At 34.6% G+C, this 17835-nt stretch overlaps 1 protein-coding gene across 1 annotated transcript; it reads right to left on the reverse strand.

Moving 5' to 3' along the window:
* Positions 1–753: 753 nt before the first annotated feature.
* LOC136811556 (BTB/POZ domain-containing protein 7-like) lies at positions 754–17344 on the reverse strand. The gene is given in 9 exon segments (XM_067068178.1): positions 754–1150; positions 1469–1620; positions 2251–2524; positions 4119–4393; positions 4523–4598; positions 4920–5131; positions 5563–5812; positions 5814–6660; positions 17297–17344. Coding segments are annotated over 8 exon segments (2292 nt in total). The 5' UTR covers positions 6558–6660; positions 17297–17344; the 3' UTR covers positions 754–841.
* Between the last annotated feature and the right edge of the window lie 491 nt (positions 17345–17835).

The following is a 17835-nucleotide window of genomic DNA, read 5'->3' on the forward strand; positions in this document are numbered from 1 at the left end:
AAAACGAGGTCAACACCAACATTCTTTCAAAAAGATTATCTGTGAGGTATTGAAAGTAAGGGAGCTGCTAGCGCTCAATTGCGACCTAGAAAAAACCGAGTCGACAGGACTGAGGAGGTTTAACAGAATGTATAAAAAAGAGGGTTGTAAACTTAGGAGGGTCAAGATCACAAATAAATCCTTAGACTATGTTATAGTCTAAGACGAATCACTATCAAAGAAAAAAGCCCAAAGCCGAAGAAAATTCGCAAACGGGTTTTTTTTTTGCCGAAAAGAGTTTATAGTCGGTAGAGTTGCTAGTTCTTCGAAACTCCCGCCGATTTTTTCCCGTATACCGCCATAACGCCATACCGCCATTTTTCCCGCCTTTACTATCCGTGTGACGGACGATAACATCGTCTAATAAATCCTATGCTCATAAATCTATCTAAAATATTAAGATTTCGAAGTAAATTTTTACAATAAAGATTTTAGGTATAATAAAATAATGCATTATTCCTATAAAATATAATTTACTTTCTGTTTAGGTCCAATAAAATCTCTATATGACAAAATAAATATTATCCTGCAAAAACATCACACCACCACAACCATGACACAGAGAACAAAACATACCAATAAACTCCAATCCAATTCAATAAATTACCCATAAACCTCTGCTGGTAAATCATTCAAGTTTTCCAGCTCATTGGGAACGTTAAATATCCAGAATTCCTTCTGGTTTTAAGAGTGCTTGGTTGAGAGTTATAGTTATCCAAAAGTAATACAAAAGAACTCATATGCTAGTCTGTCAAGCCTAATATTAGGTTTGCTTCATGGTAAATTCTTGGGTCATGTTAAGTTACGTATCCATCAACACATTAGGTAAATCTCTTGTCAAACTGTTCGCTCCATCACGAAACGGTAAATCAAGAGGTGAGTGAGTATACGAGTTCCTGCTCAATGATTCACTATTCAAATCAGTCCTTGTTAGACTAGCGCCGTGACTTCTGCCGACAGACCGTGATGATGTTTCAACACGCGACAGACTATAATAAGCGTTGGCAATGGTAGAAGCGATCGTTGAAGCTTTGGTCGATCGGAGAGATGCCGTCTTACGATTGTGAGAACGAATGGATGAATTCTCATCCTCTTGTAATATGCGGCCAACCTGTGATAAATATTGATAAAATGTGTGCAATCTTTATGGCTATCCTAATGAAAAGAATGATCAAAACTTGACATTCACAGGGACGCAGAAATGTCTCACGTCGAATATCCAAAAATATTAACAGGACTAGAAATTTTATTACATCCTGCAAGTATATCTTCTACAAATACAGCCAATATCCTCCTCCTCTGATTTTGAAGGTCTATCCGCCCCCAATCATTTCATTAAATCTTAATAATGAATTATTTTGGAAAATTTTATTTTGACCTAGCTTAGGTTTTCAAGTGCTAAAAGAAGGTAAATTGATTGACAACTCACCCTCGATAGAGTATTCTGTTTTGAGGAATAAGAACTGCTTCCAGAATCGACCAGATCCGGCCCTTGTCCGAAAACTTCTACAGCCATTTCATCCGGTAAACCAAATTGCCGGACAACACGTAATTGAATTTCTTCACTTAGGCCTTTACAATCTAGCAAAAGAAGAGAGGTAATTAAAATGTTGAAAACTCGATTGAACATGAAGAAATTAAATGAAAGATCCACCATGTCAATCTAAAGTCAACTTAACCCTTGCTTCTTCGATACTTTCTTGAAGCTGAATGGACTGTCATACATGGATAAGGTCGGGAATGTTTTGAAAGAGGATTACAATCTTACAGTTCGGCCACTACAATAAAGTGTAGATAGCTTTTATAGCCCAAGCTAAAAATATACCAAACTTCCATATATCACTTTGAAAAACAGTTAGCTCACCCTTATATGAATCGAGTGGGGAATCTCATTTGCTCAAATTAAAGAGGGATTCAAATAATAGAAAGTATTTTACCAGTGTTTCTTTTAGAAGGAAACTGAAATTTTGTTCGAATTATAGAAAGATTCGGATTATAGAAAGATTCGAAGAATAGAGGTTCAAAATAGCTAGAGTCCATTATAATTTTTTCAATATTTGAAAGATAAGGTTTTAACATTTTTTGCTTATTTCAAAGGCTTTGTTTTTAAACAAGAGTGATATCGTTTGCTTACTCATCAATTTTAAGGTAAAAACAACATCTTTAAAGACATTCAGGGTACAGCAAATTATACTCAATAGATGGAATTACCTGGTACAAGCGACATAACATGAAGCGCTTCTGGAGATCTCTTCAACTCCTTCTCCAGCAACACCATATCTCTAATCAACGTTTCATCAAGTTGACAATGTGATACATATGACCCCCGTCTTTCGAATGTGCCTTCTTCTGTGGAATCTCTCGGTACCAGTCTCTTTCTCCTGTAAGAGTGGTCACGTGGTAACATATCTGGAAGGTTATTGGATAGGTCAAGGGCGTTGTCCACGTCAACATGGTCAGTCAATAACCTCTCGTGTAAAATCATCTGTAGTAAATAAAAAGAGAAAATAAAATCATACTAGACATTTTCATTAGTGAGTTGGTGCGGAAGTTTTTTTGATGCCAGTACACAGGTGAGGTAAAAAGAACAGAAACAAGTGATACTTTTATGGAGCTACCTGGTTATGCATTTAACACATATATAATTGATATCTACATAAGCGTGACCATTAAACAATCATTCAGAACACAAATAGTGACGATCTATTAAAATTAGTCGTTTGCTTCTTATAAAAAAACACGTTTAGAAACCAAAATTTCATGCTCTTGAAATATTCTTTCATATTCAAGACTTCGAGAGCAAAAAAACATCTCCAAAAAATTGAGTAATTTTAAGAACATTGAACATTGTATGCTTATTAATAGTGATTCTTATAGATAAATATGCGTTTTTGAGCTGAAAAATTCTTTTATTACAAAAATCTGCTTGAGCCATCTTTTACCTACTTTCATGCAAAAAGTCAGAAAATAACAAGTCCAAAAAACCCTTTTTTTACCCTTTTTTGGCCCAAATTTGCCCAAAAATTTTTTTTTTTGAAAATCGGGCTCCGTCGCATTCGAGGGTTTATAGTTATGCATCTTTGTTCAAAAAATCGTAAAGAATGAAAGAGCCAATCTCGAGAAAAGCTAATACCTAAGTAATTGATAATGTGCTTATAAAAAAATATCGAATTTGGCCAGTTTTTCTATAACAACACGCCAAGCAACCAAAATTTCATGTCGAAGCACACATATTCTTTAAAAGTAAGCCCTCCTGAGCAAAAAAAACATCTATCTCATAAAAAAATTGAGTAATTGGACTATTAAGAGTAATTTTTTTGCAAAAATCTGCTTAAGCCATCTTTTACCTACGATGGTACCCTACTTTCATGCAAAAAATCAGAAAACAATTAACGACCTAATTTTTCACAAAGTCCAAAAAACCCGTTTTTTAGCCGTTTTTTGGCCCAAATTTGCCCAAACAATTTTTTTTTGAAAATCGGGCTCAGTCACATTCGAGGGTTTATAGTTATGCATCTTTATGCAAAAAATCAGAAAAAACTAACGAGCCAATCATGAGGAAAGCTAATGACAAACGAACGAACGAACGAACGGACAAAGGTTAATTTATAGGACCTCCACCGGGGTAGGTCCAAAAAATGTACGCTTATTTTAGAGAGTAATCCTCAAAGAGGTTCAAAACAACTCAGTAAAGCAAAAAAACATGTTAAAAAGAATTCGTGCTACTTATAAACTACGAGAGTTTTGTTTTAAATGTTTTATTTTTTCCCGACACACAAAACTGAATACACTCCTCTCTCCGTTTCGTTAATGATTACAGTAATGTCTGAAAAACAATATTCATGCGCACAATAAAACGCTGAGATTATGAATCGCAAGAAAAGTGTATTCAAAAGAGCGTGTTTTTAACTGCTGACTGTACCTTCTTCATCCGAAGACTTTGTTTGAAGAAAATAAAAACAACCAAATTTAGTAGAAATTTTTGAACAAAAATACTATTATACGGACCAATAACTATGTGCTATATACCAGTGTTTTTAATACGACAAACCTTAATTTCGGTGACATAATTATTAAACAGTCGTGGACTTTGATACTCTGGATGATTGGCAGCTGGCTAACCAATACATAAAACTTGTGGCAGAGTTTTCTCCTGTTAAGATATCAAGTGGAAGGTGTCTATCGATTAAGCCTCTTTGAAACGCCATACTAAGCACTGAGGAGCTGTAAGGGAGAATATGTTTCAGTCGGACGCACTGAAGTAAAGGACTGATAATCTCTCGAAGTTGTCCGTTACTGCATTCACGACGTTTCGGACTTCGCCTCGGTAAAGAACTGCCGGGGCTACCATTACCTAAGAGAAGAAGTTGTAAAGTTAAAAGTGCAACAAATTTAGAAAGTAAGAAAATAGGTGAACATCAGCGAAAGTCGAATCGTTCATACAAAGTCTTTGCACCTTATATAATCTAAACATGTCACTTACCAGATTTTCCATAAGCTTTAGCGATTTGCCATTCTCCCCATTTGATGATTGAATGTAAAACGAATTCTTCATTTGCCTAAGAGATGAGAACGTTACATTATCAGCCAGAAATGTTTAATTCAGGTATTTTCTGACTCTTATTAGTATCAACACACTAAAATATCAAGAACTTGGCGTACTTACCACTCTTTAAAGCCAAAGAAGTTTAAAGATGTATAAATTCAGGTTAGAATCGCCATTAAAAATATCCTGAGTTTGCTAGAACATTATAGTTGTTAAAACGACTCATCAAAACAAAACAGCGTGCTACTAAAATTTATCATGAGTACATTTTCAGAGCTATCTCTAAAAAACCCACGATGTTAAAAATTTCTTAGATCAAGAAACATTCTAGTACCTGCAAATAGTCACTTTTGATGGCAGCTAACAAAAAACGTTTTGGTACGTTACACAAGAAAGTTGATATTTTGCAAAGGTGGATGAATTCTTCACGGAAGTATTGCATGGCTTGCCGAAGGATGAAGGGCGAACCATGTGGTTGTGAGCTCCATTCCAAGATGCCAAGTAATGAGGACGAATTGATGTTCTCAAGGATAATCAACTCGCATCCTGAGATGAAAAAGAGGAATTCAGTAGACGCAGAGAAGAGGTTGTGCGTCGAATGTTAGCTTCGGGAATGCAGTACAACATTCGTTTTTAATTCAGGAGGTCAACGACGAAATATAATTCGTTGGGCGAATAACTAAGAATTTTGGCGGGAATTCAATTTTGGCAATCTGGGGCATTCTCAAGAAAGCATAGGCGTAGCGGGATACCCTGCAAAATTTATGAGGGAGTGCAGATGTTTATGGCATATTCATTATCTTTTGATAAAACAGAGACAATAATTACAGTGTCGTAAAAACCGCTCTCGTCCATAAATTTTTCAGGGTATCTCGCTACGCCTATGAGAAAGTTTGACAAAAACAACGGCTGAAACAGAGCACAGAGCACAAAGTTCAGTTCGTTCGTCATTGATTAGAGAAAAATGTCTTTCATACCTCTACTCAAAACACCAATTTCAAGAAACTGTCCGATTTCATATAATTCCATAGCTAGTTCCGCAGTTGTCAATAACCGGTCTGCTTCACCTGTTCCATCTTCCGCTATCCTCCATTTGACTACGGAAGTCAAGTCCACTTCATTTGTGTAAATACAAGTTAAAACAACTCGTGCAAAACACCGCGGTAGGATTTTCTCGTTTATTGTTATACGACAGTCTTCTTTCATGTTTCGACGTTCTCCCGAGTTTCCGCTTGATGAGTGATCGAAAAAATACGGACCGGGCACATAATAATGCGGAATGACATCTGACCTCTAGTTTAGTATCAAGAGATGATTGACCAGCGAAGGCTGATACGAAACTTGGAGCGTTGTGCGTTTTCCGTGGTTCCTGTAAATATACTAATACGACGTCTGTATGATTTTCCGAATCTAGCAACGTCTTCAAATCATGCGTTAACTCATTCAGCGTCCCGAACTTATCAGCAAGCTCACTTAAAACACCGTCCAGCTGATAATCGTAAATCTGCCCCGTGTAAATGTACCTTAATAAAGAGCTAAAGGTCTGTTCATCTAAAACCAATCCTGGTATTTCAAATTTGATGACGTCATTATCCTGTTTAAAAGCTGATAGATATTTTGCGAAAAATTTGCAGCGACAGGAAACGATGCCTTTGTGTAAAGAGTATAAATGTCCGTTATAATCAATCACGAGGTCTGTGCATACATTATTATCTAGAACACTCAGAATATCACTTTCCAGGCTACTTATTTCTGGTTGTGCTGCGTCACTTAGAATGGACAATTTCTTGATAGCCTCCAGACCTTCGTATTGTCTTAACAAATCTTGTATTTCTTTAACAGGCCATTTTTGTAAAAGTTCTCGCATGTGCTTCCGATAATCTGAATGTTTCCCAGTTTTTAAAGATTTAGCCAATTTTCGACGAATTGTTCCGAATCGGATGAACCTTTTGTGTCGATTATGTATTTCCATTTTCTAATTCTTTATCCTTTTTTGGGAGAGGAAGTGTTTTGGAAGATAATCGAGAGTATTTATGAGAGGACGCAAGGTCTGTGGAATGCGCATGTCCCATGATCTATGAACGAAAAATAAAAAAATAAATTATGTGAAAAATCAAATGAGTGAATCAAGACATACTAAGATATTGAAGCTTTATCGTGGCTTGGACCACGAGATTTACGTTTGGCTGCTAAGATACTTATATAGGAATAAAGTCTCGCAGAAGAAACTTTCACGAGTTCGCGATTTTTCGGTCAAATCGCGAATATTAAGGTCGCGAAAAATGCCGAAGGTCGCCATTCACGAAAGTTAGTTCTATCAAGAAATCACATTTTATCAAGGTTTTATGCATTATTATTGAAGCAATATATAATTAATCGAAGCTGGACATCATTTCAGAATAGAGCCGTGGATATACGGCGTGTATTCTAAGGCTTCACTTTTTCTTGCCTTAGAAAGGTTAAAGATTCGCTTCTAGCTCTTCGGGCTTATACATTGTGTCAACTGGTAAGAAGCTAAATTGATAGGAAATAAAAATGTGAGATGCACAAAGTATTATTTATTTTCATATATTTACTGTTTCTCATTAATGTAGTGTTTTCATATATTTAGATATAAGATTTATATTTACGACAAATGATTTCTTTAATGAAAAAAAAGCTCAACTTCTGATAAGGTTTGATGAAGACATTTGAGATTGGACGGTCATTTGTTTCATTCGTTGTTGATTGAAGTAATCCCGTGTGTTATTGTGTGGCTTGAACATTATGATAAAGCATTTCTTACCATACAGAAAAACTACATAAACGATACAGTTAAAAACAACCAGCAAACAATGCAAAAATTCTCGATCAGTTTTTTTACGAAAAATTCCAATTGGAAAACTGACTGCAAGGGTCATCGTAGTCAACATGGTAGCATAAACAAGAGACATTGCATCATTCATAGGTCCTGGTAAATGTCGTCCACGAAACGCTTGAACCAAACAAATCAATTGGAAAATAATTAGAAATCCAATAATGAGATTCATATACATGTAAGTGTTGCTGAAGTTGTGTCGTATCAAGTTGATTTTGTCCAATTCGAACGATATGTGAGGCTCCTCCATATCAATGAGAACATATAAGCCACCATTACTGAACAATATAAACATTATGATTGTGAAGACTTGTACAGCAACCGTCTTTTTGGCTTCACCTCCTGTCAACTTCACGGTAGAACTGAAAGCGTCGATCAGTTTTTGTGATTTCGTATACACAAACCCCATGTTCAGGGTATAAAAGAAAGTTAAATTGACACATTTTGCTAAAGAGATGGAAACGAGGAGTTCATCTTGAATGTAGAGAAGGTTGTTCACCAACATGGTAATGGCGATAGTCACCAGGTGGGAATATGAGAAATGAACATCCGATACTTTGACAGTGGGGGTGTCACGATATTTCACAAAAATCAACAAAGTGGAAAATGTTACAAAGACACCAAACACTGTTAAGGAAATAATGATCATTTTTTCTGCTGCGTTTAATTTGGAGTATCGATTTGTGTATGGATCGATACATTCTGTTCTCAAGCCATTATCAATGCTCTTGATCCCATAACATGTTTTGCAATGGCCATCACCATACCCAACTTTGATATGGTCTTCTGGACATAGTTGACACTTCCAATCATGTTTTGTGTCAAAGATTTTCTCTCGTTGGAAAATTTCACCATAGCTTTTGTAATAACCTGGTGTACAATTCAGTTTTGGACATCCTAATGATGCATGATTAAAGTCTCCTAAAAGCTTTTCAGATGTTGTATAAGCTGAGGTTATCGACCATTTTGAATTCATATTAACATCGTTTAATAACTCATTTAAAGGAATAGTGTAGTCAGGGTTTCGCATAAATCTATTTAACCAAAACCCAAACAGTTGCTCTAATTTGGATAAATTTTGAAGTGACATTTCGCCTTTAAAGAGTTCAAATACATCATCCAGAAATTGGATTAATATTTCACTGTACCCGATTGAAAGTAAAACATCCAAGGAAACTTTTGCAACTTGTGTTGAATACATAAAAGTGAATTCTTTACGTTGTAGATTCTCCATACTAAACCAATAGCCTGGATTCTGAAGATTGTATGTTCTTGAGCTACGACGAAGATCATGGGCTAAGATGAAAGTGTTATTGTATTTGCCACCGAAATTGTCCAAGAAATGAATAACATCTTGTTGGTGTGTTTGATATGAGCCAAACAGGATTAAAGCTGATTCTCTTCGCCGCCAAGAATCCAAGTGAGGAAAAATATCTTCTGCAAAAGACACATTATTGACATCAACGGATTTTCTTTGCAGACAATACTCCTTGGTAGCAGCAAATAAATTATAACTGTTGATAAAATATTCTTCAGATGGTGTCGGGTGATCTTCATAAAAAGAGAGCATTGTTAGATTTTTCCAATTTAGTTTTCGAGTGACATGAAGTAAGTATTTAGAGTAATCATCAACTGTTTCAAACCTGTATTTATCATCGCAGCTGGTTGGTAGACACATCTTTGGATACCACGTAAAGCTTAGCAATCTACTGACTAGGTTCAACATAAAGTCATTTTGCATGTACGAAGACAAAATTACAATGTCTGGTTGAGAACAGTTTCTTCCTGCCTCACATGGCACGTGATATCTCTCGCTTAAGAGAATTTCGATTAATGTTTCAACTAAATGATCCGTGTTGTTGCACTCGATATGATAAGAATGACGTTCGAAATCAGAATGCTTGAATATTTTAGTTTTCTTCACCACGTCCTCGATGGCTTGTTTAATCATGGTATCTGTCGCCAAAGGTAGATTGTCAATATCTGTAGATGTAGAACAATTGGAATATATACCAATTGAACGAAAAGATAATTGCTGCTTCTCCGAGAAGACGAAGCTAGCCAGCATTACGAGGTAGATTAAAATGGTAATTTCCATGTGGAGTTTTTTTGTTTTTGATTGCTCACGAAAGCAATAATTTATCTTCTTTATTTATGTTCTGTTCGCCTCAAATCCATTACCTCATCCCTTTGATCCTTTGCGTAAGCATAAATTGGATACTTCCAAATTGGGCTTTACACTATAGTCAGTTTCCTCTTACATTAGAATTTTACCTTTTGCTAACTTTCTTCCAAGAATTTTGGGAAGTAGAAATAGTTTATTCAATTCACCTGTCTTTTATCTAATAGGCAAACTGGGGTTTCATTGATTCTTTTTCGGAAAATCCTATATTAATTTATAATAAAACAAATCTATTAATTTCAATATTTCGATTTTTGTTTTTATTGCTTTGTGAATAATCAAAAATACTAATTCAATAATAAATAAAAAGTTTTTATGTTGAAGATTCAATTAAAAAAATGATGTGTAATTATATATAATTGTTTTTTGTAAGCTGAATTTTCTTATAACAAAAAAATAATAACCTTTCTATATCTATAAATTCAGTGGATTGCTAAAGTTTCAAAAATGAAGAAAAAATTCCGTGACCAACTGTTTGATATGTTTCCTAGTCAAGTTGAGGGTGCTTATTCCGAATTTAAATGTTACCAAGCTTGAAAACCTGCAGTTTTTGAGTAATTTGCGATTTTTGGGTTTTCAGGCAAAATTGTAAGCCCTAAAAATTTATCATTGTTAACCTCACAATTAGGATGTTTTTGTGAAATAACCTCAAACTTTACACCCTACTTGAAATATTAAACTCATTTTTCTAGCCTACCTTGTTGTCCAATCATTAAATAGTAAAACCCAATCATTTATTTTTGCTTTAACCTCACATTCAATACCAATTTTGGTCCATCTTTAATGACCACTAGGTTAACCTCAGTGCAAGTTAACCTCATATTCTTAACCCTACTTTGATCAAGATTATCTCTTTAAATTCAACACTTAATCTCTATAATGTATATATCATTGTGAACCTGAATAAATTTTGAGTCAGCATATGTTAAGTAGCAAATAAAAATAAGTTAACCTCATTTTTTTATCCCTTGTTGAAGTCGAAAAAATTCTTTTGAAAGAGTTAGGCGATTTTTGGGGGTTTTGACTTGAGATTGTCCAAAAAAGGTTGCTGGGCATATTAAAATTAAAGAACATTTAAACTGGTATAAATGTAACAAAAGTGCCATTGTTAAGGTTTTGTGTCATTATCATTGGAGTAATATATAATTAATCAAAACTGGTCAAAATTTCAGAATAGGGCCGCGAGTAAACAGCGGCGTATATTCTAAGACTTCACTTTTTCTTGCCTTAGAAAGGTTAAACATTTGCTGCTAGCCCTTCGGGTTTATACTTTATTGTTTCAACAGGTACGAATCTAAATTGATAGGAAATAAAAATGTGACATGCACAAAGTATTATTTATTTTAATATAATTTACATATAAGATTTATATTTACGACAAATTATTTCGTAAATGAAAAAAAAAAACTCAACCTATAATAAGGTTTGATGAAGACATTTGAGATTGGATGGTCATTTGTTTCATTCGTTGTTGATTAAAGTAATTCCGTGTGTTATTGTGTGGCTTGAACATTATGATAAAGCATTTCTTACCATAAAGAAAAACTACATAAACGATACAGTTGAAAACAACCAGCAAACAATGCAAAAATTCTCGATCAGTTTTTTCACGAAAAATTCCAATTGGAAAACTGACTGCAAGGGTCATCGTAGTCAACATGGTAGCATAAACAAGAGACATTGCATCATTCATAGGTCCTGGTAAATGACGTCCACGAAAAGCTTGAACCAAACAAATCAATTGGAAAATAATTAGAAATCCAATAATGAGATTCATATACATGTAAGTGTTGCTGAAGTTGTGTCGTATCATGTTGATTTTGTCCAATTCAAACGATATGTGAGGTTCCTCCATGTCAATGAGAACATATAAGCCACCATTACTGAACAATATAAACATTATGATTGTGAAGACTTGTACTGCAACCGTCTTTTTGGCTTCACCTCCTGTCAACTTCACGGTAGAACTGAAAGCGTCGATCAGTTTTTGTGATTTTGTATACACAAACCCCATGTTCAGGGTATAAAAGAATGTTAAATTGACACATTTTGCTAAAGAGATGGAAACGAGGAGCTCATCTTGAATGTAGAGAAGATTGTTCACCAACATGGTAATGGCGATAGTCACCAAGTGGGAATATGAGAAATGAACATCCGATACTTTGACAGTGGGGGTGTCACGATATTTTACAAAAATTAATAAAGTGGAGAATGTTACAAAGACACCAAACGCTGTTAACAGGATAATGATCATTTTTTCTGCTGCGTTTAATTTGGAGTATCGATTTGTGTATGGATCGATACATTCTGTTCTCAAGCCATTATCGATGCTCTTGATCCCATGACATGGTCTGCAACGCCCATCACCATAGCCAACTTTGATATGGTCTTCTGGACATAGTTGACACTTCCAACCATGTTTTGTGTCATAAATTTTCTCTCGTTGGAAAATTTCACCATAGCTTTTGTAATAACCTGGTGTACAATTCAGTTTTGGACATCCTAATGATGCATGATTAAAGTCTCCTAAAAGCTTTTCAGATGTTGTATAAGCTGAGGTTATTGACCATTTTGAATTAATATTAACATCGTCTAATAACTCATTTAAAGGAATAGTGTAGTCAGGGTTTCGCATAAATCTATTTAACCAAAACCCAAACAGTTGCTCTAATTTGGATAAATTTTGAAGTGACATTTCGCCTTTAAAGAGTTCAAATATATCATCCAGAAATTGGATTAATATTTCACTATACCCAATTGAAAGTAAAACATCCAAGGAAACTTTTGCAACTTGTGTTGAATACATAAAAGTGAATTCTTTACGCTGTAAATTCTCCATACTAAACCAATAGCCTGGATTCTGAAGATTGTATGTTCTTGAGCTACGACGAAGATCATGGGCTAAGATGAAAGTGTTATTGTATTTGCCACCGAAATTGTCCAAGAAATGAATAACATCTTGTTGGTGTGTTTGATATGAACCAAACAGGATTAAAGCTGATTCTCTTCGCCGCCAAGAATCCAAATGAGGAAAAATATCTTCTGCAAAAGACACATTATTGACATCAACGGATTTTCTTTGCAGACAATACTCCTTGGTAGCAGCAAATAAATTATAACTGTTGATAAAATATTCTTCAGATGGTGTCGGGTGATCTTCATAAAAAGAGAGCATTGTTAGATTCTTCCAATTTAGTTTTCGAGTGACATGAAGTAAGTATTTAGAGTAATCATCAACTGTTTCAAACCTGTATTTATCATCACAGCTGGTTGGTAGACACATCTTTGGATACCACGTTAAACTTAACAATCTACTGACTAAGTTCACCATAAAGTCATTTTGCATGTACGAAAACAAAGTTACAATGTCTGGTTGTGAACAGTTTCTTCCTTCCTCACATGGCACATGATATCTCTCACTTAAGAGAATTTCGATTAAAGTTTCAACTAAATGATCCGTGTTGTTGCACTCGATATAGTAAGAATGATATTCGAAATCAGAATGCTTGAATATTTTAGTTTTCTTCACCACGGCCTCGATGGTTTGTTTAATCATGGTATCTGTCGCCAAAGGTAGATTGTCAATATCTGTAGATGTGGAACAATTGGAATATATACCAATTGAACGAAAAGATAATTGCTGCTTCTCCGAGAAGACGAAGCTAGCCAGCATTATGAGGTAGATTAAAATGGTCATTTCCATGTGGATTTTTTTTTTTGATTGCTCACGAAAGCAATAATTTATCTTCTTTATTTATGTTCTGTTCGCCTCAAATCCATTAGCTCATCCCTTCGATCCTTTGCGTAAGCATAAATTGGATACTTTCAAAGTGAACTTTACACTATAGTCAGTTTCCTCTTACATTAGAATTTTACCTTTTTCTAACTTTCTTCCAAGATTTTTGGGAAGTAGAAATAGTTTATTCAATTCACCTGTCTTTTATTTAATAGGCAAACAGGACTGAACAGAGGTTTCATTGATTCTGTTTTGGAAAATCCTATATTAATTTAGAATAAAACAAATCTATGGATTTCAATATTTCCATTTGTTGTTATTGCTTTGTGAATATTCAAATATAGTAATTTAATAATAAATAAAAAGTTTATATTTTGAAAAGATTCAATCGTGAATGTTATTAAAATTATGTCTTTTGTAAGCTGGATTCTCTTACAACAACAAAATAAAACCTTTCTATATCCATAAGTTGAGTATTCTTTCTTTTTCTAAGCAACGGAAATCCCCCACAACCTACGATGAGAGGAAGAACAATGTTGCAATCACCCATATCAGATCGTTTGAACCTTTTGGCCCCTCTTTTGAAAAACACTCTAAAGTTTGCTGGTGATTTTCTCTTATTAAATATTAAAATAATCAATAAACTACATTTTCAGTCTACACAATTGAAAATTAAAATCAGCTCTTTTCTTTTATTTCATGGCTGTTTATTTTCATATATTCGATTTTTTGTAATCTGTACAATGGTTTGAATGACATTTATTACTTATGATTCACTTTTCAACAAATCTTGGTACACCTCCTACAAAGACCCAAAGAAAAGTTAGCATCCTCTCATTGAAAAAGGGCAGGCTGCAAACTATGGAGATACTCATGGAAGTTACGAAAAAGATGAGGTTTCTTAAAAAATCTGTTATAAGTACTCGCAAATGACTCTGTCCTTAAACGATTTTTGTTTACAAACACCCAGCTGTCTCACAGCCCCGGTGGAACTCTTTTCCTCACTGGGGATAAAAAATCCTATTGAAATCCAAGTAGGGAAGTTTCATTCGATAAAAAATTCGATGTGATAAATTATGCAAAAAAAAAATTTGATAAACAATTCGATAAACTATTCAATAAACAAAACCGTTATAAAGATAAGTATAAAATCAAGACCAGTGTTATAAAGGAGATAATGGAAAAATCTGACGCTTGATATTTGGTCCGGACATACCCAGGGTTTCTGACATTTCGGACCTGTTTCCAAGCAAACTTGAGCTACTTTGAGGCTTTCTTTAGGCAATGGCTGAACTATCTAAGGCCAAATAAGAAACATCCAAAAATGGAAAAGTGGTAAATCAAAAAATAAACCCTAAGAAACTGATCTATTATCAGGTCATTCTGCTGCTAAGATTATGTAATGTATTTGGAGTCATTACACAATGTTTTCACTGCTAATTTATAGAGTTGAAATGGTATCATAGTTAGTAAAAGGTCCATATAACTTTTCTATTTTTTTTTTGCAAATGTTCAAGAAATGAAAATAAAGTTAATGATAATTGAATATATAATAATAAATATATATAAGATAAAGTTATATGATAATACTAACCACTGATGTTCCATGGTTTTATTGTGAAGCTATACTTACTCTGCATTCTCTTCCTTTGAGAAAATGATTGACAGATTAAAAGCAGCTGAGTCCTGAGGAGACACAAAGATTGCGCGCAGGACACATATAGCCTATATAGAGTGCCTGGGCTAGCGTAGACGCAGGTGCATCCCTAGGGGTTAAGAGTTTGTTCTACAATCAGTGCCATAACATATTGCCAATTTTGGGTATTTAAAATGTTTTTCAGAATTTAACAGTCTGGCGATGAATTGCAGTTTCAGTACTCGCACTTCGCTTCATTGAATTTTTCGATTTGGGAGGGGTTAAGTGGCTTCCAGACTATATTCTCAGCCTTATTGGAACATTTTTGAGCTTTTAGATCCTAAGATCCTAAGATCCTAAGTCCTCAGTTAAAACTCAGAGTTAAAACTCTACTTCCCAACTGTACTTCAAAGCACTTAAAAATCACTTGCGGTTTTAGTTTTGAGGGAATTTCCCTTTTATGTCAAATATTTCGGCGCTGATTCTCCGAGAAACTAAAAAATGCCAAATGCTGCTCTGCGGAGGGTCTAAAATTACGAGAAATGCCAAAAAATTGAGAAATAACCCTTTTTGGACCTTTTTTGAAGCATTTTCACTGAGTCAAAATCATTTTTTTGAGAAATATTTCATTTTTTGAAATTTTCTTATTTACGTAATTATTTAAGTGAAAGTGAAATTGCGCAATCTGATTGGATGAAAAAAAGACCGTGGGAACTGAAAATAATTCTTATTCTAAAAACAAGATAGCGTCGAGAAAAGCACCCCTTTTGCTTTGGATGAAAGGTTGTAAATTCTGGTCGATTTTAAGGTTTTATCTTATTTTATCTCATTTACTTTAATTAGTAGGATTCAATGTTTGGGGAAGGTAAGTCTATAAAAGTTATTTGTTTTTCGGTGGAAAAAAGTGTTTAAAAAAGCATTTTTTGTGCTTTATTTTTATAATAAGGTTTATTTTTCTTCGCAATTGTTTGTCTTCAATCTTAAATAGATGATCTTCTCTCTTTTCTCTTTACTTTCCTTTCTATTACAGACCCTCACGTGCGTTTGGTGAACGAAAACACGAACGCAAACTACCCATGTCTAAACTTTTCAATATATCTCCAGAACTAACAGATTTTTTGAAATTTGAGAGTTCCTGAATAGTTTTACTATGTTCTATGAAAAATCATAAGCATCAGTCAAATACTCGTTCATTTATTTAAGATTGAAGACAAAAATTTGCGAAGAAAAATAAACCTTGAGCACAAAAAATGCTTTTTTAAACACTTTTTTCCACCGAAAAACAAATAACTTTTACAGACTTAACCTCCCCAAACATTGAAGAAGCCTCTACTAATTAAAGTAAATGAGATAAGATAAGATAAAACCTTAAAATCAACCAGAATTTACAACCTTTCGTCCAAAGCAAAAGACATGCTTTTCTCGCCGCCATTTTGTTTTCGAATGAGAATTCTAGAGAATTCCATTCGTTTCCAGCTCCCGCGGTCTTTTTTTATCCAATCAGATCGCGTGATTTCACTTTCGCTTTCTCTAGTCTAATAAGACTGCGGGATTTGAGTCATGTGACATCTCTATTAAAAAACCCGCGCGAAATACAGGGGGTCACAAATAGAAATACAGGGGGTCACACTACTGGCTACAGGAACTGAAAGCAAGCAATTAAGGCCAATATTTTTGGTTTTTCTGAAGGACAAAAGGTATAGGAAACTTTACTGAAAGAAGGATAAGGCTGGGACAATCTATTTAAAAGTTATGGACATAAAAAAGGCACTTTTTTGGGTGATAATTAAGATTTTACTTAGAAACTTTAATTCTCCATGATGGCCACCCCTACTGAAAATTTCATTTGAAAATAATCTCTTCATGGAATAAAAAGATATAGTCAAAGGCTTTTTTGTCCACAGGTAGCCATTTTTTATTTTCTTCGAAAAAAACCGGGTTCTTTGTGTGCTTCCGTGCAAAGTTGAATCTTTCGGATTCTACTCCCTCTTTTCTAGAACTTTTTTTACACAGTACGGGAAATAGGTCAAGGCAGATAACTACCAAAAGAAATTCTCCAGAGGTTTATTTTTGTATGACTATTCTGGGTTCAAAGACGTTCGGTCGCCAACTAGACCGGTCGCCAACCAACTGGCGGGCAGAGGGGACTCTAGTTCTAGAGTAGAGCAGACCCACTCGAAATAAAAATGTGAGTCAAAATAAAAAGGTATAACGGGTATACCTTTATTTGATGGTAGATAAACCTTGATTTGTTGTTATTAACGTAAACTCATTCGATTGAATGTTATCTTCATAAGTACCTATTATTCATGTAGATAGATCCTTGCCACTTCACTTATGCTGCTTGCTGCTGGTTTTCTTCAAAAGTTCATTGATTGTTTCTTGATTTTGTACCCAGAAAAAATTGTAAACAAATTTCAAACCTGTTAGGGTAGCAAATTTTCGTTACCTTAATAAGCGTTTTGTTTTATATGAGAAAGGGTTGAAGTAATGTTTTCGTGCTGTGTAAAATTCAAGATAAGATCTAACTGGGCGGAACGGTAATAAACGGAAACGGGAACCTGGATCCGCAGAAACGGCGGGGACCACAAATGCGGGGACACGGGAGGTCAGTGGTCGTAAGACTAAAAATTAGCGGGTTCACTTATAACCTAGGGGGTTTAAAAGTTCATTGCGCTGACTCTTCCGATGCTTTTTTGAAGAAGAATGTATTTTTGAAAATTACTAGATCTTTAACTAAGTTGTTAAAGTGAATAAATTACAATTTTAGATAATACCTTTTTTGTTTTTGAAATCATTGTGAGCTAGGTTTATATTTTAAACCCCCTGAAAATTTGAA

The sequence above is a fragment of the Clytia hemisphaerica genome, unplaced genomic scaffold, assembly GCF_902728285.1.
Source record: "Clytia hemisphaerica strain Z4C2 unplaced genomic scaffold, Clytia hemisphaerica genome assembly, whole genome shotgun sequence".
Lineage (NCBI taxonomy): Eukaryota > Metazoa > Cnidaria > Hydrozoa > Leptothecata > Clytiidae > Clytia > Clytia hemisphaerica.